At 36.8% G+C, this 27,861-nt stretch overlaps 1 protein-coding gene across 2 annotated transcripts in view; it reads right to left on the reverse strand.

The window, feature by feature from the left end:
• Olfm3 (olfactomedin 3) overlaps positions 1 to 27,861 on the reverse strand; it is a 215,266-nt gene that overhangs the window by 13,212 nt on the left and 174,193 nt on the right. For both annotated transcript variants that reach the window (XM_021158019.2, XM_021158020.2), the window contains exons 2-4: positions 22,920 to 23,066; positions 16,441 to 16,596; positions 10,630 to 10,849 (exon numbers count right to left, since the gene is read on the reverse strand). In XM_021158019.2, the coding sequence (XP_021013678.1) occupies positions 10,630 to 10,849; positions 16,441 to 16,596; positions 22,920 to 23,066 (523 nt within the window). The remainder of the gene's footprint in view (positions 1 to 10,629; positions 10,850 to 16,440; positions 16,597 to 22,919; positions 23,067 to 27,861) is intronic.

Raw genomic sequence — 27,861 nt, forward strand, 5'->3', positions numbered from 1 at the left:
CATAATTTACAAATATATACATTGTGAAGGAGTACAAATAAAATTAATTTACAGTGAAAAAAAGAAAAAAGAAAACTAAAACTGATTAAAGTGTAGAGAACCACTAGTTGTGGGGTGCCCACTCCCAGTGAAAATATTTATAACAAAATCCCTGCACCTAGTGCTCAGGGAACATCATGAGAAAGGCATAGAAAGTCTGTAAGAGTGAGAGGATCAGGAAGTCTGCTGGGAGGTTCTGTTTCTTAGAAAGAATAAGAAAGCTACATCCATGTTAACATCATCAACATGGCTACCTAAGCAAGACCTGAACAATGAAACACCAATAGGCATAGAAGGAGAAATCTTATGGGTTCCAACAAATAACTACAGACAACTAATGGCTTTTTAGAGAGGCATAATTAGTCTTCCCCAGGATGAGTATCTTAATTAGATATGCAATATCAAATGGTTTGTCCTGAAATCACCTATAATAAGCAATGCTAAATAGACTTAGCTGGTTTTATTTATATATTTATGAGTATATGAACACACATATATATATAGCCAAAAAAAAAGAAGGTATGAATTTGAGGAGGAGTAAACAGGGGTAACATAAGGGAGGAAAGAGGAAAGGGAAATGAGAGGGTTTGGAAGGAGAAAGGGGAAAAGGAGAAATGACACAATTATATTTTAATTAAAATTTGAAAATCGTAAAGAAGATAAGTTGAATATAGTTATACGTCTAGTAAGTTACCACAATGTAGTCCTGCACATATTTTTTTATAATTATATTTCTCATGAGTTCTCACTGTGTGCTCCAGCACATATCTTTTATTTGGGAATTGTATTTTCTGTTTGATCACTTCTTCGCCTTTAGCTAAGTGCAAGTGCAGTGTGTGCTCTTATCAGTTTAATAAATTGCCTGTTTGAGAAAACATGATTTGCTGTTACATAAGGAAAGCAAATTAATCTTGTATTTTTCATTTCTGTAAGTTTTCTTAGATCTTTTGGTTATATTCATATATAATTTTCAATATGTGTAAATGAATATTTACAAACAAGGCTTCAAACAGATATTTCAAACCAGTTCTTTGACCAAGGGGAATCCATGCACACTCATATAACTTATCCTTTGCTTTCTCTGGGTTATTGTGTCTTTATTGTCGACCTGCATGTTCAGCATCCTCTCACTGTTTCCCATATTTCCATGACTCACAATGTGCAATGCTTGACTCTGTCTTCCCTTGTTTGACCTTAGTCCATCATCATTTGTCATCTGGAGACACGTTTCTTTCAGTAAACTAATTTTGAAGCATTAATCTATGAGGCACACTTGAAGTAAAGTATAGATGAATTTTCATGTGTTTTAAGGCTCTTAATCTGAAATAAGTGCATGCATTCAAAATTGTAAAATCCACCAAGGTTGGGAAGACTTCTAACTTCTAGACTTTTAGCTTGATATGCAATTTGTAATATAATCAACAAGGAATCATCCATTGGCTTATGAATTGAAGGGATGTTTACTTACAGTTTTAGCTTAATTAGCATACTAAAAGGTCAGCTGGGAAAGGCAATATTTTAAAATGATATGTAATGGATTGAAGTTTAAGAGAACCACCTGAGTTTGGATCTGGATTATATCGTTACTCTTTATATACTTAGAACAATTCCCTAACCTATTCTCTCTTGGATAGCAGAGGTAATCAGGCAGCCTTCATAGTGCAGTAAAAAAGATTAAATAAGGAACACATGCTAAATATTTAGAATAGCATTCAGTATGCAAATACTTTAGATATATTAACTATTGCATGTGCTCCTATTAGGGATCTAAAATTGATCAAAGAACAGTCCATAACATTACAATTGTAAAGCCAATGTGAACGTTTTTAAGTTTTGTAGATACAATCTAAAATCACAAAAGAGTTTTAAAATGGAACATCAGGGAATCAAAAGATCTGCAAACTACAATTCTAAAAGAAAATGCTTTATGGACAATAAACTGTAGAGAGATTGCAGAGTAGGGAGGAATGTCCTCTATGAATTGTCATATTATTTGGGTGAGTCATATAAAGCAGTGATAGAGAAAGAGGAACGTTTGTATATTTGGGTGTCTGCTATTAAGGATAAAGTTGATAGAAACCAAGTTTGGCTTAGATGTAAAGATAGAAAGCCCAAATAACTTAATGTTGTTGTGTAATATGCAAATGTGTGGCTTGCTCAGTTGGGCAGAGTTTAGTGCCATTTACTCAGATAAAGAGATAGAGAGGAAGAAGAGGAAAAATATGTCAAGACTCCAGTGAAGGTAGTTTTAAACTGTTCATAATTTGGCATGGTATTTGGTGAGAAAGGAAGTACGTACAGATGCCCTGTGAGAAGCACTTTGGATATTTGTGAGTACTGTGATGTTAGTGAAGGTCTGAGGATACATTAGCTTCATGAGTGGCATACAGCAAGAAAGACAGCATCAATAGAACTCTACAAATAAGCATCTAAGAGACCCAGCAGAGATTCTCTGGAAGAAGCTACAATAATATGTAATCTGTATAGTATTATGGACTGTTAGTTTTGGGAGTAGCTTTCTGAAAATACTTCTTACCTTAAGAAATTGAGCTTTGGCATAACCTTGCAACTGAGTTAATAATATGTTTTGACATCTTTTTTTTAATTTTTAATATTTTTATTACATATTTTCCTCAATTACATTTCCAATGCTATCCCAAAAGTCCCCCATAGTGCCCCCCACTTCCCTACCCACCCATTCCCATTCTTTTGGCCCTGGCATTCCCCTATATTGGGGCATATAAAGTTTGCAAGTCCAATGGGCCTCTCTTTCCATTGATGGCCGACTAGGCCATCTTTCGATACATATGCAGCTAGAGACAAGAGCTCCGGGGTTCTGGTTAGTTCATAATGTTGTTCCAACTATAGGGTTGCAGATCCCTTTAGCTCCTTGGGTACTTTCTCTAGCTTCTCCATTGGGAGCCCTGTGATACATCCAATAGCTGACTGTGAACATCCACTCCTGTGTTTGCTAGGCCCCGGCATCGTCTCACAAGAGACAGCTATATTTGGGTCCTTTCAGCAAAATCTTGCTAGTGTATGCAATGGTGTCAGCGTTTAGAGGCTGATTATGGGATGGATCCCTGGATACGGCAGTCTCTAAATGGTCCATCCTTTCATCACAGCTACGAACTTTGTCTCTGTAACTCCTTCCCTGGGTGTTTTGTTCCCAATTCTAAGAAGGGGCACAGTGTCCACACTTTGGTCTTCATTCTTCTTGAGTTTCATGCGTTTAGCAAATTGTATCTTATATCTTGGGTATCCTAAGTTTTGGGCTAATATCCACTTATCAGTGAATACATATTGTGTGAGTTCTTTTGTGATTGTGTTACTTCACTCAAGATGATGCCCTCCAGGTCCATCCATTTGGCTAGGAATTTCATAAATTCATTCTTTTTAATAGCTGAGTAGTACTCCATTGTGTAAATGTACCATAATTTCTGTATCCATTCCTCTGTTGAGGGACATCTGGGTTCTTTCCAGCTTCTGACTATTATAAATAGGGCTGCTATGAACATAGTGGAGCATGTGTCCATTTTACCGGTTGGAACATCTTCTGGATATATGCCCAGGAGAGGTATTGCTGGATCCTCCGGTAGTACTATGTCCAATTTTCTGAGGAACCGCCAGACTGATTTCCAGAGTGGTTGTACAAGCTTGCAATCCCACCAACAATGGAGGAGTGTTCCTCTTTCTCCACATCCTCGCCAGCATCTGCTGTCACCTGAATTTTTGATCTTAGCCATTCTGACTGGTGTGAGGTGGAATCTCAGGGTTGTTTTGATTTTAAAACTATATATATAAATACCCATGGCAGAGAAAGAAAGAGAGAGAGAGAGAGAGAGAGAGAGAGAGAGAGAGAGAGAGAGAGAGAGAGAGAGAGCGAGAGCGAGAGCGAGAGCGAGAGAGAGAGAGAGAGAGAGAGAGAGAGAGAGCGAGCAAGCAGTCCGGAAGTTCAGCATAACCTAAAAAAGAAATATCAATCTAAAGGCAACATGTGGATATGGCATGATAACACATACTTGCAGTTTTGAGTGCTTTTCTGGATCAGTAAAGATTTCACTATAAACTGAACAATTTATAGAAGAGATTTCTTCTATAACAATTAAAAGAAGAGATTTCTTATTATTTTCTTATACCATACATTCTTTGCTATATAGTACAAAGACCCTTGTTAGGAACAGATGGAAGGCAAATGGAAAGAAGTAAGGAGTTTAAATTTGGATTCACTCTTGGTCTAAATTATCCCAAGAGGAAGAATCTGTTTCTTTAACAAGGCATCACTGAATATAGTAACACAGTTCCTCAGAAGACTGTGTCCTGACCTGTGATGCATCCCATCTTGATGGCTAACAAGACAGTTTCAAAAAATAACTGTGGTATTTGGTGCAAAAGAGTCATTGTGATCATGACACATGTAGAAAGTGACAAATCATAATTTGAATGAGAGTTGCTTTAAGAAACACGATAAACCAAATGGCAGCAACAGGCGTGTCTTTTTTTTTTTTTAAGGAAAAATAAGGAGGGATGGGGGGGCAGGGAGGCATGTGCTCATTGAAATTATGTCTCTCCTGTCATTTACTAAAGACAAGTATATATCTAGGAATCATGTGGTAGAGAGGGAACAATGAAAGTTGTTAAAGATTGAAATGAGGTAAATAAAATCCACAAGTAGATAATAATTGAATTTACTTAGTATCTGTAAGTAACCATGCCTCCACTTACCCTTTAATATGTACGTGTATAAATTAAAATCAGGCACAGAAACAAAAATCCTTCCTGTGTACTTAGGTGTGCTAAGGTATCCAGTATCAAGTCTGGATTCCCATACATGTCACATTCTAGAATCATTATATAATTCGATAATGCACTTTCGGGAGAGGACTGTCTAAAGTCTGACATGTTTTTGTTTTGTTTTGTTTTGTTTTGTTTTTCCTGCTAAGTGTACATTGAATTGATTCCCGGTCAAGAAGCTTTTATATGCCAAGGGGGACAAAGTGTTGTCTGTGGTCATGGCCCACCCAACCAGTAGATTGATAGATAGATAGATAGATAGATAGATAGATAGATAGATAGATAGATAGATAGGTAGGTAGATAGACAGGTAGATAGATAACAAGTTTCCACTGTGGCCATGTGGCAGTCATCACTATACTGTTACTTTTAGGTGGGCATCCCCTGGAAGCAAACAACACTGGACGATCTCTCAGTGTTGATTACATCCCAAGAGAAACTTCCTTTGGAATCGGCCATTGATTTCTGAGGCTGAAATTTATCTTGTCAAATAAAGTCAGTAGAATTAAATCTGCAGGAATTTATGAAACTGGCTACTTTCCCAGTTATAATTTTATGGGCTTTCCTATCAATAAAATATAGACATCTTCACAGTGTAAAGGAACAGAGACATTGGAAAAAGTGAAACAAAACAATAAGTGATTTTTGTTCCACCCAAGCTAGCTTTTGTTCAAATGAATCATTGTCTTTACTCTCACTTTCTAGAGGACAAGTGAAGCCAGTCAGGAAAGATAATTTCCCCAAAATGCCTGGAAGACAAATGTTCACATAAAGGTGCATGAAGACAGAAGGAGGTGGAATCTTGCTTCATTGATATCCCCTGCCACCCGCCTCTGTCTATAGTGAGACCTATGGAAATGTCAGCACGGACAATATTCTATATGTGCAGAAAATATATAGAATAGGTTATTAAGAAAAGTGGTCATTTTATTTCTCTGATGAATTTTGTGCATTCATTTTCTATTTCAGTTATCACCTATCACCTTTTGAGGACGCAGCCTAAGAAATTTGTTTAGATCATTGACGCATAACATGTTCTCTTTTCTTTTTCTTTAGCATATGAGTGTGTGCTTTACTATTATTTAGTCTAAGAGCTTCTAGCTTTTGGATCTTTAGGCCAAACCCACACATATAACTTAGAGCAGGGACTATTTCTATGGACAGAAAATTATTTCTTTCTTCTTAAAGGCTATGGGGAACTCATGTAGTAAGAAATACACATGATTTAATTTTACAGCCTGTTATAATTCTTATAGGAAGTTTATTTCAGCCATACTTTGGGAGACCTATTAAGTATACTTATATCATTTAGATTTGATCTTTGCGCCCGGACTTGCTGATTATGCTGCTAAGGATTGGGCTAGCTACAGTGAGCTTCCACTGGGGATAAGAGCAAGTGAGTGTGTGTATAATAACTCAACTCTTCTCAGAAAATACACTTTTACCTTCTTAGTTGTTTAAGGAAGTACTCCAACTCTTACTTTAACCTTTCAAATATAAATTCAGTTAGAAATATATCTTAAAGTAAAAAAATATATTTAAACCTAAAACCGAATAGACAGTAGTGAAACGAAATCGATGATAATGTAGAAATTTGTACTTTCTCCTGGGAATATACGTTGTGTGATTTAAGTGTAGTCACAAGTTAAGAGTATATAAATATATGAAAGATTAATGATAATCAATTTATAGTAAAGTTTATTGATTACTAAAAACCTTGGCTAAAATTATTTCAGTTCAAAAGCTCTAGAAGAATCAATCTCAAGTGCATGGCATGAGGATATTTTGGGGTGTGTATGACAGATTCTGGCAAATTATTTCAAACAACTTTTTGGGGTGTATTTCAACTTTATCTAGAGACATATTCTCAAATTTTTCTACGTTAGATTTCTGATTAAAAATCTTACTTTTCTACCACAGTGAGCTAGAGCTTAACTTTTTTAAAATTTCCAGTCTCTTGAGATTTTTGGTGTCTTTCCCTTTAAATGTTACATAGAACAAACTATTAGGTATTTTACAGTGAGATACTGAAATTCCCATTGTGGAAAGAGAAAAAGTTAATAATCATGCAATATAAAAACAGGTGAGAACTAGCATAGTGCTTTTATAATTTGTCTTTCCTCAAATGCTCCCTGAGTTGTGATAGACACACACACACACACACACACACACACACACACACACACCACATGTACACACACCATATTGTCATATGAGTTAAAAATAAATTATTTTAATGATAAAATCCTCTCTTCAAACCTTTGAAGAAACTAATTTTCCCCAATGTGTTTGAGATGTGTTGTGTGTGTGTATCTCTAAGACTGGATATACCACAACAAAAGATGTCATGTGTGGGAACAATATCTAATTTTCAATGAAGACAGACTTGCACTTGTTATAAACCTTATAGTCTATAGAAGTTTATGAATTTGTCCACGTTTTAATTAAATCACCAACACTAATGCCTAACCTGGAGTTCTTTCAGGGATTAAAACAAATGTATTAAACATCTGGCATACTATTTTACTTGTCAAAGCTGTAGGTACCCTGTCTTGCTGCAACCTCCTACTTATGTGCTTGCTTACAGATGAGCTGGTTTACACAGAGAGATAGTTTCTTATAAAGGGCTAGCACATATCTTGGAGTCAAAAATATCTTTTGAGTATATAAACATGGCTACTAGCACTTAGAAAAATTGTTTTCCATTGTAAGAAACAAACTCTCCATATATAGCATAGTAAGAGGTCGACACCTTGACCTTAAATGGCTCCTTTAGTAAAAGGATCGATCCCTTCTTTCACAAGAGGGCACCAAATCATTGCCCTAAAGTAAAAACATCACAAGGAAAAGGGTTGGGATGGGGGCCTGGCAGGCTGAAAAGCCTGGTTATAATCTCCATTAAATATCTCTTGGTGATCTCAAGGGGTGTGTAAGAGTTTTAACCACGCTTTCTTGGGCAGATTCTCACATGCATACAATTATATTCTGTGTGTCGAGAAATCTGATATGATTTAATTAAGCGCAGGGGACTTTATTCTATTCAGTCCTTTGGAGGAAAGAGTGAAATACTTCAGAAAAAAAGCCATCATTGTACTTCACTCAGGACTCCAGGGTGCATCGCTGTGGAAGCATTTGTCTAATTTCTACTTTCTCCAAACCTTTAATTGTTTAGTAGAAATAAACTGACTAGTACCTTAGTAGCCTGTAGGACTTGTAATTCCCTGTTGGCCTTGTTTACTGATTGGGGGGATCCTTGAATGAAAGGAGGATGGTGTAGTTTTTAATCTTCAGATTTATGTGATGTATGCATGACATTTAATTTCAAACTAACTCCTCTGGGGGTAGATAATTGAGGGAAATGTATTCACAATTGTTGAGCTTTTATTCTGAATGCCTAGTTCGCTTCTACCTTCTGCTAACCAGCTGTATGTTGAGTGGCTTTTGTGAAGAAGATGCTATTGATGAAGTGAATCTTCTTGCTTTTTATACTATGCTGTTGGTCCCCCCTCCTCCTCTCTGTGTCTGAGCGCTATAGTAAGCTGATTTTAGATCCATTGGCATATTGAAATCATAATATTCACTCTCCTTTGTGTTAATGGGCACATTGTTAATTATTATTTTCATTCCCTTCCAATATCCTATGATTTGATGGTTTTGTTTGTCTATTTTGTTTGTTTTGTTGGTGTGTTTGTGTGTGTGTGTGTGTGTGTGTGTGTACTTAGAATGAGGCAAGAAGATCATTGCAAACTTATGCCCAGCCTGAACTGCATGGAAACTTAAAACCAGACTGGGCTACATAGCAAGACTATATAAGAAATCCAACCTAATAAATAAATAAGTTTAAAAGAAAAGAAAAGAAAAATCACACAGCAGAATTCATGTTTTATTTTCAGTAAGTATACATCATGAAACACAATGGCAATAATTTATTCTTGTGCAATATTAAAGCATAGTCATTAAATAGCAAATGATATTTAGAAGAATTATCTTCCACATGTTCTGTTTCTCTCTGTCCACACATATATATCCATCTATCTATTATCTACCCATGCATATGCTTTTAACATATATCTATATCTTTATCTCTCTCTCTCTCTGATCTATCTGTCATTTATCTATCTGCATATCTATATCTATCATCTATATATCATCAATCATTAATCATCTAAACTTACCTTCCTTGTATTGTGTAGATTTTTCTATTTGAAATTTCTCTATTTAGAGATGTTCACTAAGTGGCTAATCCACTTAAGTGATAGAAAGAACAGAATCAGATTTTTTTTGGACAAAAAGTCAGATTATTATTTTTTTCTGTAAAATTGGTCTCTATGCTGAGTAACAAGGAGAGAATGACTGCTGACATTGGAAAAAGTTTGTGAAGGAGTAGAATTGCAGTCTGCTCCTTATTTTCATGAGTTTCACATCTTCAACTTAAACAAGCAGGAAAGAAAAGTATTTGGAAAACAACTTCATCTGTAGAAAGCATGTATAGACTAATTTTCTTGTCATTTTTACCTAATCCATGTTTGTCTTAAATTTAGACACCGTTGGGTTTATAAAGAATCTAGAAATTACAGAAAGCATATGGGAAGGAATGCATAAGCTATATACTATTCTATATAAAAAGGATTTCACAATTGTAAACCTGGGTATTTGTGAGGGCTCTGGAGACAGTTCCTCACAGATACTAAGGTACTTCTTCATATTCAGTGTTTACAGGTACATCTCAGCTAAAGCAAACAGCAAACACCTTATTAAATAAGAAAGATGAATAATGATGTTGTTATTTGATATGTTTAGTCTGATATGTTAGTTAGTTAGATATGATTGCTGAAGTACATGTGTTAGAGTACTAAATTCAACAAGCACAACACCCTGGATTTGATACAGGGAGACAAAGAGGATTAGGAAGGGTTGGGAGAGAGAAAATTAGGATCAAAATTTGTAGCATGAAAAGAAATATTTTTCAGTTAAAGAAGAGCTGAAAATTTCTATGCATTCATGAAACCTTCCTATTCACCCTATTTCCTGTAATTAATTTTCTGTGATTCCTATGGGGAAATTGAGATGATTATAGTGGAGCCTCTGATGTGGGAATTCCTCACTTAATTCTGTATTTTGTTGTAACTCATTTAAAGCAATATTTTATATTTGCCTTATTTTTAATCGTCCAAGTTACATTTTAAATGGTGTCCAAAACTTTTTTTGTAACCGTACATGTTTTATTTTAAACTTTTGCACTTATCCACTGAAGCCTGGTTTGCTGCAAATAATAATTTTAAGTATATTATGCTTCTTACCTTTTAATTATTCCAGAAAAGATTTTATTTATTTTTGAGAACATTGCCTTTTAGTTTGAGTCCTGGTCATCTTATTTACTAAACAAACAAACATCTAAACAACTAGAACAACCAACCAACCAATCAACCAAACAAACAGAAAACCCACCTAAACCAAAACCAAAACACAACAACAACAACAAATAAAAGAAAGCTTTTTCTCCCCCAAACAAGGCTGGCTGTACCATATTCAGAAAAAGGCAAACTCCACCCAGTTCTGTAGCTAACACACTTGCCTATAGCCACAGCACTAGTATCAAGCCACAGAGCGTTGAGATGGCAGAAACTTAAACAAAAGTTCTCAGCCATGCTCACGTGACTAAGAGACACTTGGCCCTGTAATTCAGGCCTGACTCTCTATAACTAGGTCCTTTATCCTAACTTCTTTCTTTCTAAGAATATAGTCTCTATGGAAACTGAAGGCCATGACTTAAGCCAATGAAAGAACTCTACTCACTTAGCTTTTTCATGCAGTCACGAAGCCTGGTCTCTAAGCTGAGGACCCGTTGATGCAGTTCTTCATAGTCATAGGCACCAATTTCCTCCTGAATCCCAGTGAGGACTGAAGACAGGTTCCGAATTTCTTCCTTGAACTGTGTGATGAGTTTTGCATCGGTTTTGTACTGCTCCAACACTGGGATCAGGGGCAGTAGCTCGTCCATTTTCTCTTTCAACTCCTGGAGAAAGCAAGAGAGTGTTTCCAAGAGTCATTCAAAACACAAATGTTCTTTGAATTAAGACATGAAAAGGAACTTATTAAAACAGCTTCAAAATTCTTCATTTATATTTTGGGTAACATCAGGTAGGCTTTGGTAATGTAGGTGGCCACAAGACTCTTGGTAATAGATTATCCTATCTCAGCTTGTCAACACAGCAACCTCTTTTTGAGAGATTACATAAATTGCTATAAAATAAATTGATCTTTACCATAGTTAGCAATTATGGTCTTTTGGATTATCTTACTTTCTGCCAGTGTTTTATAACCTGAATAATACATCATCTCATTTTGAAACTGAGACATGATCCCATTTTCCAATGATGTATTGCATAACAATACTGGAAAGAAATAAAACATCTTATTCATTAGGGAAAATTAATTATCCCACAACTGAATACCTCCACCATAGAACTATCTAAAGGAAAATTTTCAATTCTAGATCAACTTTTTCCTTGATTCCTTGTTTCTAGGGACAGTTGTTGGTGTTTCTGGTGTTTGTTTTTGTCTTTCATTTGTGCTCAGGTGTTCTCTGTCCTTTGGAATAGTCATCTTAGGACAACTTATTAGGAAGGTAAGTTCAACTGCATGATAAATCATACAAAGCTTCACAAAAGGTGATGAGATGTATGCTGCTGTTTCAATTTTGAATTATTAACTAGACTAAGTGTCCATTTGTCTTCTAGTATAGATAATTAAGATGTCATTACAGAAAGCAGCGTTGCTTACCCACCATGTAGTGAATTAACTCCTTAATAGAACAAGCTGCATAACTTATATAACATTTGGGCCACTTGCACAGAGCTGCTCAACACTAAAACACTGATTTTTGTCAAGGGACCTAGCAATGCATGTTGTCAGTGTACCTCATTCCTCATCATCACAAGCCTGGGACACAACCTGCACTTCTAGCTCCAACTTCTGCACTTGTCATGTATACTTCTTTTCCTTTAACTTGGTAGATATGAACAACAAAAGTATTGCAAGAGCTTGAGTTAACTGTGAATTTATTGCAGATGATATAATCTGTTGAAAGAGTTCCAAAGAATGATCCTTTGAGAATAACCTATAGGCTCTGTCAGAAGCCATACTGTATAATTATTTAAGGAGCTGAAAATTGCATTTTTAAATTACACTTAGAAAATGTTATTACTATAAATACATTCGAGTAGCAGAAGGTCCCATTGCTCCCCTGATTAATGGGCTTGTGTTTCTGGTGGGGAGACTTCTACATGCTCTTCAAACCTGGAAACCTTTGAATTTCTCTGTAAGTACAAGTTCAATGAGATGATTAAAATAATCTCAGTAATGAAAAAGATTAGTAACGTTTGCAGTCAAAAGGTAGAACTGCAGAGCTTGCTCATTTTAGGTTCATCTTGAAATAAACTTATTAGTTTAAGCATCTTGCAGTACCCCTAAAGGGAGATACAATTGTTTCATTAGAATTTTAATGATAAGAGTTCTGCTTATACCATTTGCTGCAAATTATAATAACTGCCACATTCGAATACTTTACATTTTACCGCATGTGTGTATTCAAAGGAGGACTCTGATGTCAAAGTTTTGGAAGTTTCTTTTCTTTGATGAATTAAGAAATATTTTAACTTTTCCAAAAATTACTAGATTTTTGACAATCAATTTTGAAGCTTTGGACACTTGTTGAGAACCCTGGTATATATCATACATATAAAACTAAAAATATAATACTATAAATCTGGCTTTGCTGATACCTTCTAGAATTTTACTTTCAACTATGTAGCTCTGACAATCACTAGAGTACTTGCCAACAACAGTTGATCTCAGTATGATGGCTAACTGAGAATTCTACCTGAAAGATCACAGAAGGAAAAGTTGACAGTGTTTGTCATGAGATGAAAGTTTTGCAGCAGCAGAGAGGTTTTTATAGAGAGTAATTTTCCACTTAAGCTTGGTTTTCGAACACTCTACTTACAGCATATGTTATCTCGGCATCTAGAAGGAAATGTGATTCATGCTGTAACTCGGGGAAAATGAGTTTCATAAGCATGTTTAAGGCACATAATTATGGCTGTGATTTGGGTGTAGAGGAGTAAGCTCACAAAGGTGGGAATTTTGGTATGCGTGCTGGTGTGCATATGAATGTGTTCTTGTTCGTATGTTTATGTGTGTGTGTACCTATGTGTGTGGATGTGTGTGGCATATGTGTACATATACATGTGTGTGTGACTATGCATGACTTTGTGTGTGTACTTGCGTGTATACATGTGTGTGTGTGTGTGTGTGTGTGTGTGTGTGTGTGTGTGTGTGTGGTGTGTACTCTCACCACTGTGGAGGCCAGAGGTTGATTTCTGGTGTCTCCCTCAATCATCCTGTACTTATAGTTTATCCCCCTGAGATAGGGTCTCTCAATGTTTCCAGGAGCTCACCTATTAGGCTACAGTATTTAACAAGCTTCAGAGATTATCTGCTTTTGCTTCCCCAGTGCTGAGGAAGCAGTGTGCCTTCTCCCAAATTCTGTCCCCATTTCATGCATACTGGAGATCAGAAATCAAGTCCTTATTTCTTGTACTAACAATAATTTACCAACTTCACCACCTCTCCAGTCCCTATTACTTTAATTTTAATTCAAAGACTTAATTTATCAGTCCAGACCTGTAGGTTTGGAGCTAGATGTTGTCAGTCTGAACCGTCAATCAGGTACTAGAAAATGTATGTACTCACTATGCATTAGCTTATCTGATGGGGATAAAAACAGGGCTTGCCTTGTTGGATAAGTATGATGATTGAACCACTTAATATACAAAAGTTCCCAGAACTCTGCTGTGCATATGTATGTTCAGAAAAATGGTCATTATTTTGATAACTGATATTCAGAGTTTGACATTTCCGACAAATATTTGAAATTATCATATGAACTATGAAAAAAATCAAAATCATAATCACGTGGCATTTTCCGAAAATTCAATTTTCAAATTGACACCATGGCTTTCACTAGGGGAAGTCATATATACACTAGGGCAAATAAGTTTTTGGCTTCTCTCAGGTTTCTTTTTTTCCTACAGAGGCATCCCCAGTCCTATGGACCCAGGGAAGCTCCCATGAGTACCTGAATTCTACCAAGTTTTCACTACTTTGTCTCCTGATGTACAGTATGAGTTCCTGCCATCCTCTTGCTGTCCTTTCGGAGAGTGCTTCTCTCCTCCACTTAGTATTCACAACTTTCTCCTTTGATAATGGCCCAGTTTCAGATTCATACTGTTGCTTTACCAACTATATCCCAATTCTGAGCATTAGAACTCTTTTCAATTTCTAGATCCTCCCTGTAATTTCATATTTCAGAAGAGAAGGCCACAGACAACGTGGCTTTCCTGAGCACTGTCAAATCCGCTAATTCCTCAGCATATCTTCAGTGGACAAATGAATTTCCCTTTGTGCTTTTTTTTTTTTTTTTTTTTTTTTTGCCTGCAAATTTCATGATGTCTTTGTTTTTATTTTTATTTTTTTATTTATTTTATTTTATTTTTTAATACTTTTTATTAGGTATTTTCCTCATTTACATTTCCAATGCTATCCCAAAAGTCCCCCATACCCTCCCACCCACTCCCCTACCCACCCACTCCCTTTGTGCTCTTAACCTCTGCTGTTGCTTCCGTTGAGCCCAGTCTACTTCCCCCTTAGTTGTGTTTCCTGGGAAGAGTTTGTGCTTCGTTTGTCCAGGAAGGGTGTGGTCCTGTCTCCCAGAGTGTATATGGAATCAGTGAATTCTGGTTAACATGGGTGGTGTCCAGAACTTTATGCAACTCCTTGTTTATCATTTTTCCCAGATTTTCTCTGTTTATCTAGCTCACACATTTATTTCCTATAATTTTCAAGTAATTAAAGTAGTAGGGACTGGAGAGTTGGTGAAGTTGGTAATTATTGTGTCTTTTTGCTCTAAACCATTCTTTCCTTCTTTCTCTTTTGCAAGGACTTCTGTTTTGTTTAAATCTCTCTTCAGCTCAGATTCCATGGCTCATCACTTCCACTTTCTCTCTTGTCAATATCCTCAATTTTTCTGTCTTGTTTCTTCCTTTGAAACTTGACATGTATTGATGTGTGTCATTTATATCTCTGCTCTGACATTCCAGAGGCCACAGAGAAAATTCTAAACCATGATGATTTCTATCTCAGTATAATGTGCCTTTCAAATATCTTGTTTGTCTCTGACCAACTCCTTATATTTTTTCCAGTATGCTCAAACCTATGACCACAGCTTGAACTGAACCCACTCCCTTCACTCTGAGATTGAACATCATAGTCTAATTAATAGAGGGACATGAGATAGTATCTAATGGACAACCTTAAAGTTGTTGAAAATTCAGTGCTATGCTTTTTATGACAGAGCAATACTATTCAATAGAGACTCAAGTGACATTAAAAGACTAAGAAGTTTTTAAAAAAAATGACTCTGTCATATATCATTAATAAAGTCTGCCCAGTATGTTCAACACATTTTTTTTCATTTCGAGTTTCTAAATAATTGGCATTAAACCACCTAAAATCTTTTTAAAAAGATATCACTTATATAAACTTTGAAAATTATCCTTTTGAAGATCCTATCATCAATGGTATTTTGCTTCCTTTAATAGTTTACATCTTCACAGTAGCATAAATTCATTATAAAAATCTTCGATGACATAATTATTAATTTTCCTGGGGAAAATTCCTCTTGTCTTGGATGGTAAAGTACCTATAATTCTACCCAGAAACTCCACAGGTCTCGGATGGGCAGCACCTTTTTATTTATTTTTTTTTTTAATTTTTAATATTTTTTATTACATATTTTCCTCAATTACATTTCCAATGCTATCCCAAAAGTCCCCCATAGCACCCCCCACTTCCCTACCCACCCATTCCCATTCTTTTGGCCCTGGCATTCCCCTATATTGGGGCATATAAAGTTTGCAAGTCCAATGGGCCTCTCTTTCCAGTGATGGCCGACTAGGCCATCTTTCGATACATATGCAGCTAGAGACAAGAGCTCCGGGGTACTGGTTAGTTCATCATGTTGTTCCAACTATAGGGTTGCAGATCCCTTTAGCTCCTTGGGTACTTTCTCTAGCTTCTCCATTGGGAGCCCTGTGATACATCCAATAGCTGACTGTGAGCATCCACTCCTGTGTTTGCTAGGCCCCGGCATCGTCTCACAAGAGACAGCTATATTTGGGTCCTTTCAGCAAAATCTTGCTAGTGTATGCAATGGTGTCAGCGTTTAGAAGCTGATTATGGGATGGATCCCTGGATACGGCAGTCTCTAGATGGTCCATCCTTTCATCACAGCTCCAAACTTTGTCTCTGTAACTCCTTCCATGGGTGTTTTGTTCCTAATTCTAAGAAGGGGAAGCACCTTTTTAAAAATTAACAATCTTCTATATGTTCCTGGCTGCTTGCCAGTGGTCACTATTTAGTGACGAGACATTGTGTCTCCAGTGAGTCTTTACCTTTGTGCATTGGCACAGGAATAGTTATTTCCAACTGAGTGACAAGCTACCTGTATATATGCTGCATTGTCAGGATTGCAGGATTCACACCTACTTGAAAATGCTTGGTCATTAGTGTCTTCCGATCATCTTCAATCTGCCGAAACTTTGCCTTCAGCCCTTTCATTTGGGTTTCCATTTTTAAGACATACTGAAAATCTCTCTGAGTTCTCAAGTTTAAGACTTCTATAGACTGTGACATATTCTGTACCTGTTTTAAAAAAAAAGTCATGGGTAATGCATTATTCTCAGTGTATGGAAAATTTGAAATCTCTACTAAAGTATCAACATGTCACTAACATGAAGAACAGAAGTATCGGTTTGGCAAATGAATGTATGTTGTCTCATTTTCAACAAGATTCCTTACAATAAACAATCAAAAAAATCCATCCAAAGAAAATTATACTTACACATGTCATAACAATTGGCCATGTATCATTTTCTAATATGGTTACATAAGCAAAAAAAGTAGTAGATTAGAAAAAAATTAAAATTAGTTTTATTCCAAGGCTTCATAAGGTAATAATACTCAAGATAATGCATGCTGACTTGAACTCTGTCTGTAAATGCTGTGTGTAAATTATGCCAGGGGTATTTAGCAACAGTGTACAGTACTCAAGGGTCCAACAGAGTTCAATCATTTTGAGGCACAAGAATAAGAAAGAGAGTGAGGTGGAGACTTCATGAGGGATTAACAAGGTACAGGGATGTTGATCTCCCTCAACCTCCATTACTTACAGCATCATCCCAGCAGGTGCAGGTCACACTGAATCTGGTCTGAATCTGGTCTACTGTTATAATTCTAATATATACGCCAATGTGGAACTTTAAAGATGCTAAGGGCACAAACAATGCGTGGCTATTTTGCAGAGTTAAGTATAGCGGAACTTGTGTAAGATATCCTATACAATTGCAAATGAACCGAAAATGCAGATGCCTCAAAAAAGCACAGGGTATATCACATAAAAGCTAGCATCCTTTGTTCAGTAGAATGATGAGCTACTAAATTACTCCTCTTCTTTGCAACTTTCTTCCTCTTTGTAAACAAACTATACCCTAACAAACCACACACACACACACACACACATCTGAAACTATACTCTGCCTCTGCTGCATCTCTGTGTCTTTGTTTAATTCTTTGTTCTGGAACAAAGGAACCTGGACCCTCTCCAGATGAGCTCACTAAGCCTTGATATCAACTCCTATTGATTTCAATGCATTTGCATCATGATGATCCTGAAATACTCTGAGGGGTGACACTGAGTTGACCAGAACAAGCACTGGTAGTGTTGGAACACCTTCTAAGCTGCATAGCATAAGTCCGAGGGACTTGGGAAATGATAACCACATAAAGCGCCTTATCGAGAGGCAGAAGCACATGTTCCACTGATGGCACTAGTCCAGGTTCATGAAGCCCTAGGCTATTTAGAAGTAGGAAATGGGTGACCTAGAAAGAGTGCAGAAATGAAAGGAAAGCTGCTCTAGTTTTTGTGGTAGCAAAATCCTGGAAACAAAGAGAAAGCCTGTAATAGAGGGAAGCGTTTGAATGAAGAATGGTCTAAGAATAAATTATTGTAAAGACAAAGATGGATGTCTTCAACCCTGGTACTTCAGACCAACAACTTCATCTTCACCTGGAAGCTTGTCAAAAGTGCGAATTCCAGCATCATCACAAAGACACTCAATTAGTCTGAATATTTATCAAGATTCCTAAGTGATTACTACAACTGACTTTTAAAGCTTGAGATAGCCTATTAATCTGGGAAGGTTTCCTATAAGGGATAGACATAATATGGATACTGAATTTGGTCCTTTATCATAAGTAAAATATAGTCACACATGCAAAGGATGATATACTCTATTAAGAAAAATCATGAAGAAATGCATATGAAGGATTAGAAAAACATGTATTAGGCTGTTAATATTAGATTTCTCAAAGAGGAAGGATCTATGTGTATAAAGTATATATATACATATAAATCCATTTTGATTAAATTGTATTTTGGTTGCATTAGTGAATATACCAAAGAATGAGCCCAAAAAAGGTGGTAGGATTACAAATAATTTTTTCTTTTAGATATGTGAATGTTTACTTCCATTTATTATTAAATAAATATGTATTACTCAGTATTTAGTGTAATGCTACTTTCATTGAAAAAACACACTTGAACTACAAATGAATAATCTTTTCAGAGATAGGCTTTTCCATCAGGAAAAATTATGAAGGTTTACACACAAAGCCAGTTAGCTCTAAAGAGAATACATTGACACATTGCTCAGAACTGTCATTTTCAAAAAAGTCAGCGCATTCTAGGACCTGGGTTAAGTCAGTTCTTTACCTCTTGTCAGACAAGTCAATTTTTCTTTATCCTTTTCCTGTGATGTCTTGATCTTCAGTCCTCCCCTATGTTCATACTGTCTATTTAAAACATAGTCTGGCTTGTATTAAAAGTAATTTTGGAATATGTTCTTGAACAATGTCAGCAAAGACCCTTGGTCTGTTCTCCTCAACACAGGCTGTGTCTGCACATCTCTTACTTGCAAGATGTTATACAGAATCAGACACAGAAAAAGTGATTGACAAATATTTCCTGAGTAAAATCATCTTAGTTTTCAAATAGTATAATGAATGGGTAATTAGGATCTTAAAATGTTAGGGAAAGGTTTTTTTCTCTCCCTATAACTCTTGCACCCAGAAATGTATGGCTACAAAAATTTCTCAGTTTGAAATTATTATATTCAGAAAGCTTCATGTATATTTTTTAGTCCAATACAAAATTAGAGACAACAATGAACTCATGGAAACATCATGAATACAAGTATTACTTTCAAAACAATTTTCTAACCTCGTTTACAGTTAAACATTTACATTGAAGAAACTGGCTTCCTATATAAATATGTAGCAGTCTGTGAAGATACCCATCATTAGCATGGTTGATATTCTTCTAAGAATTTTCTATACCTAATCATACTCCACACAATTAGAATATCATGGGCAAAAGGAAATATTCAGAATCAAATTAAAAGACAGTCTCTTAGTTTACTTTCTACTTGGACTCCCCAATTGAATTTTCAACTTGATTTGTGTTATGGGAAAATGCATTGAGAGAATTTTTGATGAGCTGTAGATGTGACCGTCTATGTTATACAACCTTGAATAGCTGCAGGAACCATATCTGTGGTATAAGATATCACTAAAGGTTTCTAAATGAAGAGGATTTGGGTATGACTTCCCTTCAGCTCTTCCTAGGAAGAGCTCACTAGTGTTAATGGAGACTACTCCCTAGAACAAACATTTCCTGATGATAAAGGACACTGACTTCTCTGTTATGTGATTCACTGGGAGGAGACCTGTGCCTCTTCTTATGCTCTGTTTCTCTCTTAAGTAGGGCTGCACTCCAGCTTTCCCTGTTTGTTTGGGGTTCTGTTGTGTTTTGAGTGCTGGATGTCATCCCCTAGCTCATGCACTGAAGGTTTGATTTTCAGATGACAGCACTATTTTGAGAGTGTCTGGAAACTTAAGAGGTGGGGCCTAGCTGGAGGAAGTTGTTTTTAGGTGCAGGTCATAAAGGGGTGTTTCATGCCTATATCAGTGTCTTCTCTCCCTGCTCCCTATTTGCTGGTTCACTCAAATACATGGTCTTTTTCATGGCCATCTGCCTTAAATACAGTCAAGGAACATAATGGCCATATGACCGTCAAAGCCTCTAAAACCATAAGCCAAAATCAATTCTTCCTCTTGTAAGTTATTCCTTGATATTTGTCACAACTATGAAAACTACCTAAAAGACATCTATACTATTTGGCAAAATTAATGTCTCCTGTCTTTGATAATCTTTTTTGAAGCATTTTCCTGTTTTGTTTGTTTGTTTTAATAATAAGATACATAGGTCTTTCTGAATGAACACAAATAAGTGCATGTTTACTCTTGGGTATAACTATTACTCTGAGCAGTTTATATTAAAAAGCTTGCTGTTCAATGTGTTTGGCAAACTTTAATTTAACAAAAAGAACAGCAGTTCCTTGACTAGGAAGTTTGGTGTTAAAATGCTTTTGAAATCTTTAAGATGAAGTATTATGTATAGTGTCCTTGAATTGATTTTATTGGTGAAAATATTGTGCACATCTTAGTCTAAAAATTATATTAGGAAATATTGACCTGGGCAATGCAGGATACATATAACAATGCACAAAATATATACAGCTAACAGGTAGGGTTTTAGGCTAACAATTTTATTTCCTGTGCCCTAAGACTGAAATTAAGTTAGCTGCATTTTTCGAATATTCAGTACCATACATCTTTGATAAAGTATGAAATGAGATAGCATCTTTTAATTAAGTTGGAGACCCCTAGTGGTATTGAGAATGATATAAAAAAAATGTAAAAGCTACCTGATACAATGCCATAACTTATCAGTTAAAGGACACTTGAAACTTTACAAATGTAGATTCAGAAAGAGCCAGATTATTTTTATGTAAATTAGAAATTGAACCATGTCTTCTGTAAGTGTTGGAATAAATTAAAAATATAAAATAAAAACAGTAACAATGAAAACAATATTCCCATTATACCTCTAATAGATATGTCTGTTTTGACCTATAGAATTTATCTTTCATTGGATTAAGTGGATTTTGAAAAAAATGTGTATGTGGTTTGTTTATGTGATGCTCTACTGAAAGATACTAAAGCGTAATGTGAAGTTATATGCACAGGAAAAATTTTCTTAATGTATTTTATGTAGAAGTAAAAAGGCTGTCGAGGAATGTCAGTAATCTGACAGGAGATACAATTTTGTAAAACAAAAGTGTATTTAAATGGTTAAACCATTTTCTACCCAAATTAATTTCCCTGGTAACTCACCCAAATGCTATATCTGAATTATCCATAAAAAAGATAATCAAGATTAGAAATCAATATCACAAAAGTAATCATAACATGCCTATAGTAATTTTTAACAGCCACTGATTTTAATAAAAACGGCACCTGCTCTGGTTGGGGCGGGAGGAATGGAGTATCAGTACAAAAGAAAGCTTGAGAAGAGAGAGCCAGTGTGTGAAAGGGGCAGCACCAAGGACAAGGGAAGGACGACCCTGTAGTGAGAAGTCTGGTTTCTCTGAAAACCCACTTATGTTATATGAATTACCTTTTTGTTTTAATCTCAGGTGTGAGATATGGGTCTGCTTCAGTTTATTCACAAATATTAACTATGATTGTCTTGTGTTCTATTTACGGCTGCAGATTGTTTAACTCTGGGAACTTGAGAGGACGTAAATGTGACAGTCCTGATTGGCCAGCTGCTGCTTCCCCTTCCTGCTGTCCCACTGCTATTGCTTTTGTTGGATTTCTGGATATTCTGGAGACAAAAATTGGACTTGACCCCCAGGAACTAGATTACCCTAATCAGCAGGAAGTAGCCTAGAGAGGTCTAAGTCCTCTTTCCATTTTAACCTTCTTTCTCCCCTACCTAGTACTTGGGTTTTGGAAGAAATTAGGATAGAGTAAGGGTTGAAAGGGAGGTGGGGGTATAAGAACATACTAAGATAATAAAACAAATGTGCCAATAGAAACTGACTAAGCTTTGCAGAAACTGGCTTTAAGATAGTAAACATTTGCTTATATTAGCATGCTCAGTGCTTTCATTCTCCCGGATATCTTAATTTTATGGGGAAAAACTTCCTATTCAGTATCTGGAGTGTGTAATCGCGAAAAATTATTCAACACAAAGTGAGTAGGAGAGTGTGGTATCCTCGACTACACGTGCTACCTAATTGATCTCTTTCTTTCCATAATACTTGAAATTCACACATGTTGTCACCCCTTGCATCACTCAGACCACCCCAGCTGTCCTACTGTATTCAGAACTCTTCACAGACAAGTCTGAATGGGGATCATTGAAAGCACCATTCATTGCCGTTTTCCCTCCTAACTACATATAAACAACCTTTCATGAGCTGACTTTCATCTGCGAATGGGAACAAATCAAGGGCATTCTGCATTTGATTGTTATGGATCCAGCTTAAGTAAATTGTGGAGAGAATGCCACTGAGTGAGACTGAAGAGCTTAATGTTCAAAGGAATGATTTAGAGAATGATGATAAACAGTTGGAATTATTCATTATCTGTCCAGATAGCTTGCATATTTCATGTTATTATTTTTAACTTCTTAGCAAGATTGTTAATAAGAGCCTAATGCAGGAGCTCAAAGAGCTTTGTGAGATGCTGAGAGTTGAGGCTAAATTGTCAATATTAGAAGAAAACTCTCTGCTTCCTTAATCCTATAAGAGAAAAAAATTGGCCATTTATTAAGATATATTGTAGAGAATATAGTTTAGGAAACAAAGATTGGGACAGATAAAGAGTCCCAAAATGGAATAATATAGCATGAAGTTTTAGATACACATTTCAAAGAACAGGAAAGGCTCTTATGAAAAGAGCAAAAACCAGATAAACTATATGCTATTAGTCAACCATAGTTTCTTTCTAAAAAGTGATAGATTTCAATAAAAATATGCAAGAGAACATAAGCCACATACCTTTTCCAGTAGCTGGCGAAGCTGTCTGCTTTTGGCATCTCTGGAACACAGGTTTTGTTCTGGAGCAACCACAGTACAAATGCATCGTCCATCAGGGTCCTGTGCTGAGCTGTACACTTGCCACCCTTCTTTGGGGCTAATCTGAGTCTGGGAAAAAGCAAGAGCAAACACAAAACAGACTTTCACTATAAGATAAGGAGAAGACAGAGATGTAGTATCCTAAAGAGGGGTCTGTATTTACTTATTTAAAGTTTTTTTGTCTTTCTGGGTTTTGTATTCTTATTGTTATTTTGTGATTGTCTTTTTATACATACATGTATGCAGTTTTGAGTACATACCCTCATGGGCATGTCCTGAGGATCTTTCCACCTTATGTTTGAGATAGGGCCTCTTACTGGCCTGGAATGCCCCAAAGCTGGCCAGTATTATACAGTGATCTGTTAATCTCAGCATCTACAATAGTGGGATCACAAATGTATGCTACAACATGTAACTTTCTGTGTTAGTGTGAAGATCAAATTCAGGTCTCCATGACTGCATAGCAATTAGTTTACCTACCACCTTAGCCTTTGATATTTTTGAATTTTGATGAGAAAAGTAAACGATTTTCATTGGTAGCAGTGTGATTCTGTTTTGTCTTCTTTACAAACGTCATAGGAGTGCCATGGATCTGTAGTCTACATGATTTACCATCTGTTAACTTCACATCACTTCTCATGCTTTGTGCAGTTCTGCACTTGAGCTCCACGTTTATACATGTCTACACATCCAGTTCCCCATATCTTACTGGTCTTTCTACATTAGATCTGCTAGTTTTTCTTCCCAAGAGGAACATGATTAATAGTATATATTTTTCTGGTTATTAGTTATGTCCAATATTCTGAAATAAAGCCCCAAATGATCCTTAAATAAACTTCTGCATCTTACACCCTTAAGCAGTGGGCTCCTAACTTAAAAGGCAGCATCTCAGGTCTGAGTCTAGTTCACTTCCAGGGACTTTACAATACAACCATACAAAGAATCAAGAAAGGAGGAGGAAGTCCTACTATTGTTATTCTTTTCACAGACATGGGATGTAGATTCCAATTCTAATCTCCTAAAATTCCTGCCAAAGGCATCTTGCCAGTCATCTCATTAATAAACAACAACAACAACAATAACAAAATCTAACACATAGGATATGTTGTGAACATATTTTGGGAGAGTCATAAACTAAACAATTGTGATAAGAATATCACAAGTCTCACTTTTCCTTCTTATAGAAAGAATATGCCACCAGACCTATCTTTCAGTCTCTTCATAACTAGCTGATTTTTTTAAAAAAGCAATTCCTGTGTTAATTTTTCTTCCTAAGGGGATAGACTTCTTAATATAACATTTCCTACTATCTAGCTTTTCTTCTTGCATATTCAGTTTAAAGAGTTGTTCTCAGAATTCTATATTACTAAAATTAGGTAAGATATTAACTATAATTAGGTTGTCCATTTTCATTATAAGAGAAAAACTCAGAGATCATCTACAAGATGAAAAAAAGAAATGACTTAGCAGAGTAGTTTTTGTGATTTAACTGAAAGCCTAGGCCGAGCAACAGTTGGCGATTAATTGCTCCGGACACAGGCCCTTTTGGCTTCTTGTAACACTGCAGAAGAATCTCCAATATGCCAGAAAATTAAATCTTGGCTCTTGAATACATTTAGCTTTTGAATAGAGGAGCGGGGCCACCCAATTATCATATTAAAATATTTTAAGAGCAGTGCAAGCACTGATCATTAAGTCTGTCAGCATTCATAGTGATGTGTACTTGCTGAGTGTTTCATGGCTTCCATGCAACTTGTCACTCCAGGGCCAGTTGCCAGTCACTGTGCTGTTGACACAATTGGGAGAGGTGAGCACTTTGATGTTCATTTAGCATCTCTTGGCACATCATGATTAATAACAGCACAGACTCCAGTCATATTTATACTTTCAACTGCCTTCTTCTAAGAATTATTAGAGTTATACCCTTCTGGACTGCAGTTACTGTGAACCATCAAGAGGACAAATTCTCACCCTTTTGTCAAGAAAACCAAAGTGCCTAGCAGTTCTGTGGCTTTTGATACAAAACCCTGTGTTGGGGACAATGACAAATAATGAAGTCTTGTAAGTATTTCTAGCACGCTCTTTTAAGACCAACAAGCACTGAAAGGAAAACCAAAATCAGACCAACTGTGATCTCAGATGGAAGGACATATGTAGATATTTTTGGATACCCAGGACAAAAGAAAGACCTGCTCCAATTCTGACTTACAACAACAATTATTCAAATGTCAATAAAACTCATGTACAGGGAAGATCAAGCATCTATGGATCTCTAGCTGCTGTTGGGAGGATTGTGTAACTTATTGTCACTCAATATCTTGATATTTTGAGGTCTAGGTGACATCATTCTGACACAGGGAGAAGTAGAATTGAGTTTTGAACTTGTGTAGTCTGATCATAGACCATAAGGCTTAAACACAATATTGAACTATAAATTATGTCTGTCTCCCTTAATAGGGATGTTGTAACCTTGATACAGCATCTATTTGTATGACGGAGAAGCATAGTACTTGGATGTGGAAAGTAAATACAGTTGGTTATGAATGGCCCTAAGCATCCAGACAGAGCAGCCGTTATGGGTACAGTTCTCTTTGAACTCTTTGTGTTAATTAGAAGAACTAAATGAACTATTTAGCAGTTTTTAATATTGCAACACTCATTAAATATTTAGGAATGTTCTAAATAAGAGAATTAAAACAATCATTTTTAACAATTGTATCTGGTCTGAGTTCTTTGATTATAATTTAATTGTGTCTATGCTTTGTAAACATAAAGCTATCATACGGGAATTCTCCTGAACCATGGGGATTTTGTGTTAGAAACAAAACCCGTGTATCCCGAGAAGCAGGAAAAGAAAATCAAAATACATTGCATTTCAGTAGAGTTTCCTTATAACATTGTGGGGCACTGGGCGTGGGGGAATCAAGGGAATGGGGAAAAACCTGAGTCCCGCCAGAGTTCCAGTGCTCTGGGTAGGCAGACTCTGGAGGACTGCTGCACTTTGTCGATGCGATCCTGAGTGGGTGTCTGGCTGTGGGAAGCCACTGAACCCAGGACTCCAGGGGGTGGGCAAGGGGTAGTCAGAAGTCTCTGGGCCTCACTGAGGCCAGAGATTACGGGTTCTCAGTCTTCAGCATCCCAGATGCCACTGGACACTGCAGAAGAGCTGAGAACAAAATTGGGGCCCCAGGGGAGGCTTGGTCATCCCCAGGACTTCAAGGGAGAGGAGGACAGGGAGAGAGGGAGTGCTGGGAAGTTCCCATACAGGAGAGAGTCCTTGGTCCATCCCTGGGAGGTTAGATGCAGCTCTTTAGGTGAAAGACTATTCCATAGTTCAAGCACCATGGGCCTTGATGAGAAGAGACAGTCTGTGGTTTTAGAGCTTTATTGTAGAAAGGCAGGGAGAAAGAAAAAAAAGGTAGAAAGAGGGAGACCAGCCATGGCCACATGGAGAGAAGGGGGAAGGGAGGGCTAGGTATGAGAGTAAGAAAGATGAGAGTTTAAGAGAGTGAGGAGGAAACAAACAGCTCCTTTTATAGTGGGCTGGGCTACCTTGCTGTTGCCAGGTAACTGTGGGGAGGAGCATACCTGGCTATAGTGAGGAAACTGTGGGGGTGGAGTCTAGCCAGAATGTCAGGAGCTTGGGGCTTTATCTGTGTGACTGATAGTCACAGAATTATGGAGTTGGGGGCCCTGTCGTGTCAGACACCTGTCTCTGGGAATGTGGCTCACTTTCCATCCCTTGTAGAGTTTTCTACTAGGTCTCTGGAGCAAGCCTCATTCAACCAAAACAGGCTGTCTTTCACGGCCCCACATAACATCTCGTCTCTAGTAATTGGATTCATTTCTTTGGAACCAATTGCCTTTAGAAACAGTATTTTATGCTACTTACAAGGATCCCATAGTATAAAGAACTTAAAGCAGTCTTTTTCCAAGCTACCCATTTAGTACCAACTCATACCTGTTTTCTACAATTTTCAACCCATAGTTCTATATGTTCATTCTCTGCATGTCAATTCACTGACAGTCTAAGCAGGACTAGAGATGACACAGACTCCTCCCCTGCCCCCAGCAGCCAATTCTCAGCAGGCAGGGGTATTACCTCCTATAGAAACTCATGGCCACTGTGACCCTAGAGAAGCAGTGAGCTAAGGGCCAGGCAAACAGCACACTCCTGCAGAAGGAACTGCAGTCATTTACTAGAGCATAGAAAACATAGAAGGCAAAGGAAACGATCTCATATCTTTGAATAAAAGTTTGTGTACTGAACATTATTACATTCTACTTTTCCTGTTTAGTTTGAAGGTATTTTTACTTTTCCTGTTTAGTTTGAAGGTATTTCACAAAAGCAAAGACCAAGGTAGAAAGAAATGAGAGGCCAAATGACTAAAATTGGGGCCCAATGTGAAAGATGTAGAGTAGAAAAATATCACGTAATTAAGCCCTACATTCAACGTGTCACTTATCTGAGTGACAAAAACCCTTATTAAATTCCTATCTAAGGATGCATCTTGCTTGCTCCAGAGAGTTAGGTGAGGAGGGAGTGTATTAGTGGCTTAGGTTACAGAGAAAGAGAAAATGTGAAAACAGAAATTAGAGCGAGGTTAAGGGATCATGCCAGAAGAAATGCGCTGTGGAGGAAGTGTTAATAAAGATGTCGCTCGGTAGCAGCTTTCCTGTGATTACTTACAAGAACCTTTGCAACTGAAATAAATAAATATTCTACATTCAAGGAAACCTCCACTTTTTAAGTGGGAAAAACCCAGCTATGAAAATAAAAGCAACAATAGAAATAGCAAAGCCATCATCAAGATGAAGGTGGCCATCTCTGTTCATGTTGTTTGAAAACCCTAAGGCGTTAGGA

This window comes from Mus caroli, unplaced genomic scaffold (genome assembly GCF_978045245.1).
Source record: "Mus caroli unplaced genomic scaffold, Mus_caroli_1 scaffold_3, whole genome shotgun sequence".
Lineage (NCBI taxonomy): Eukaryota > Metazoa > Chordata > Mammalia > Rodentia > Muridae > Mus > Mus caroli.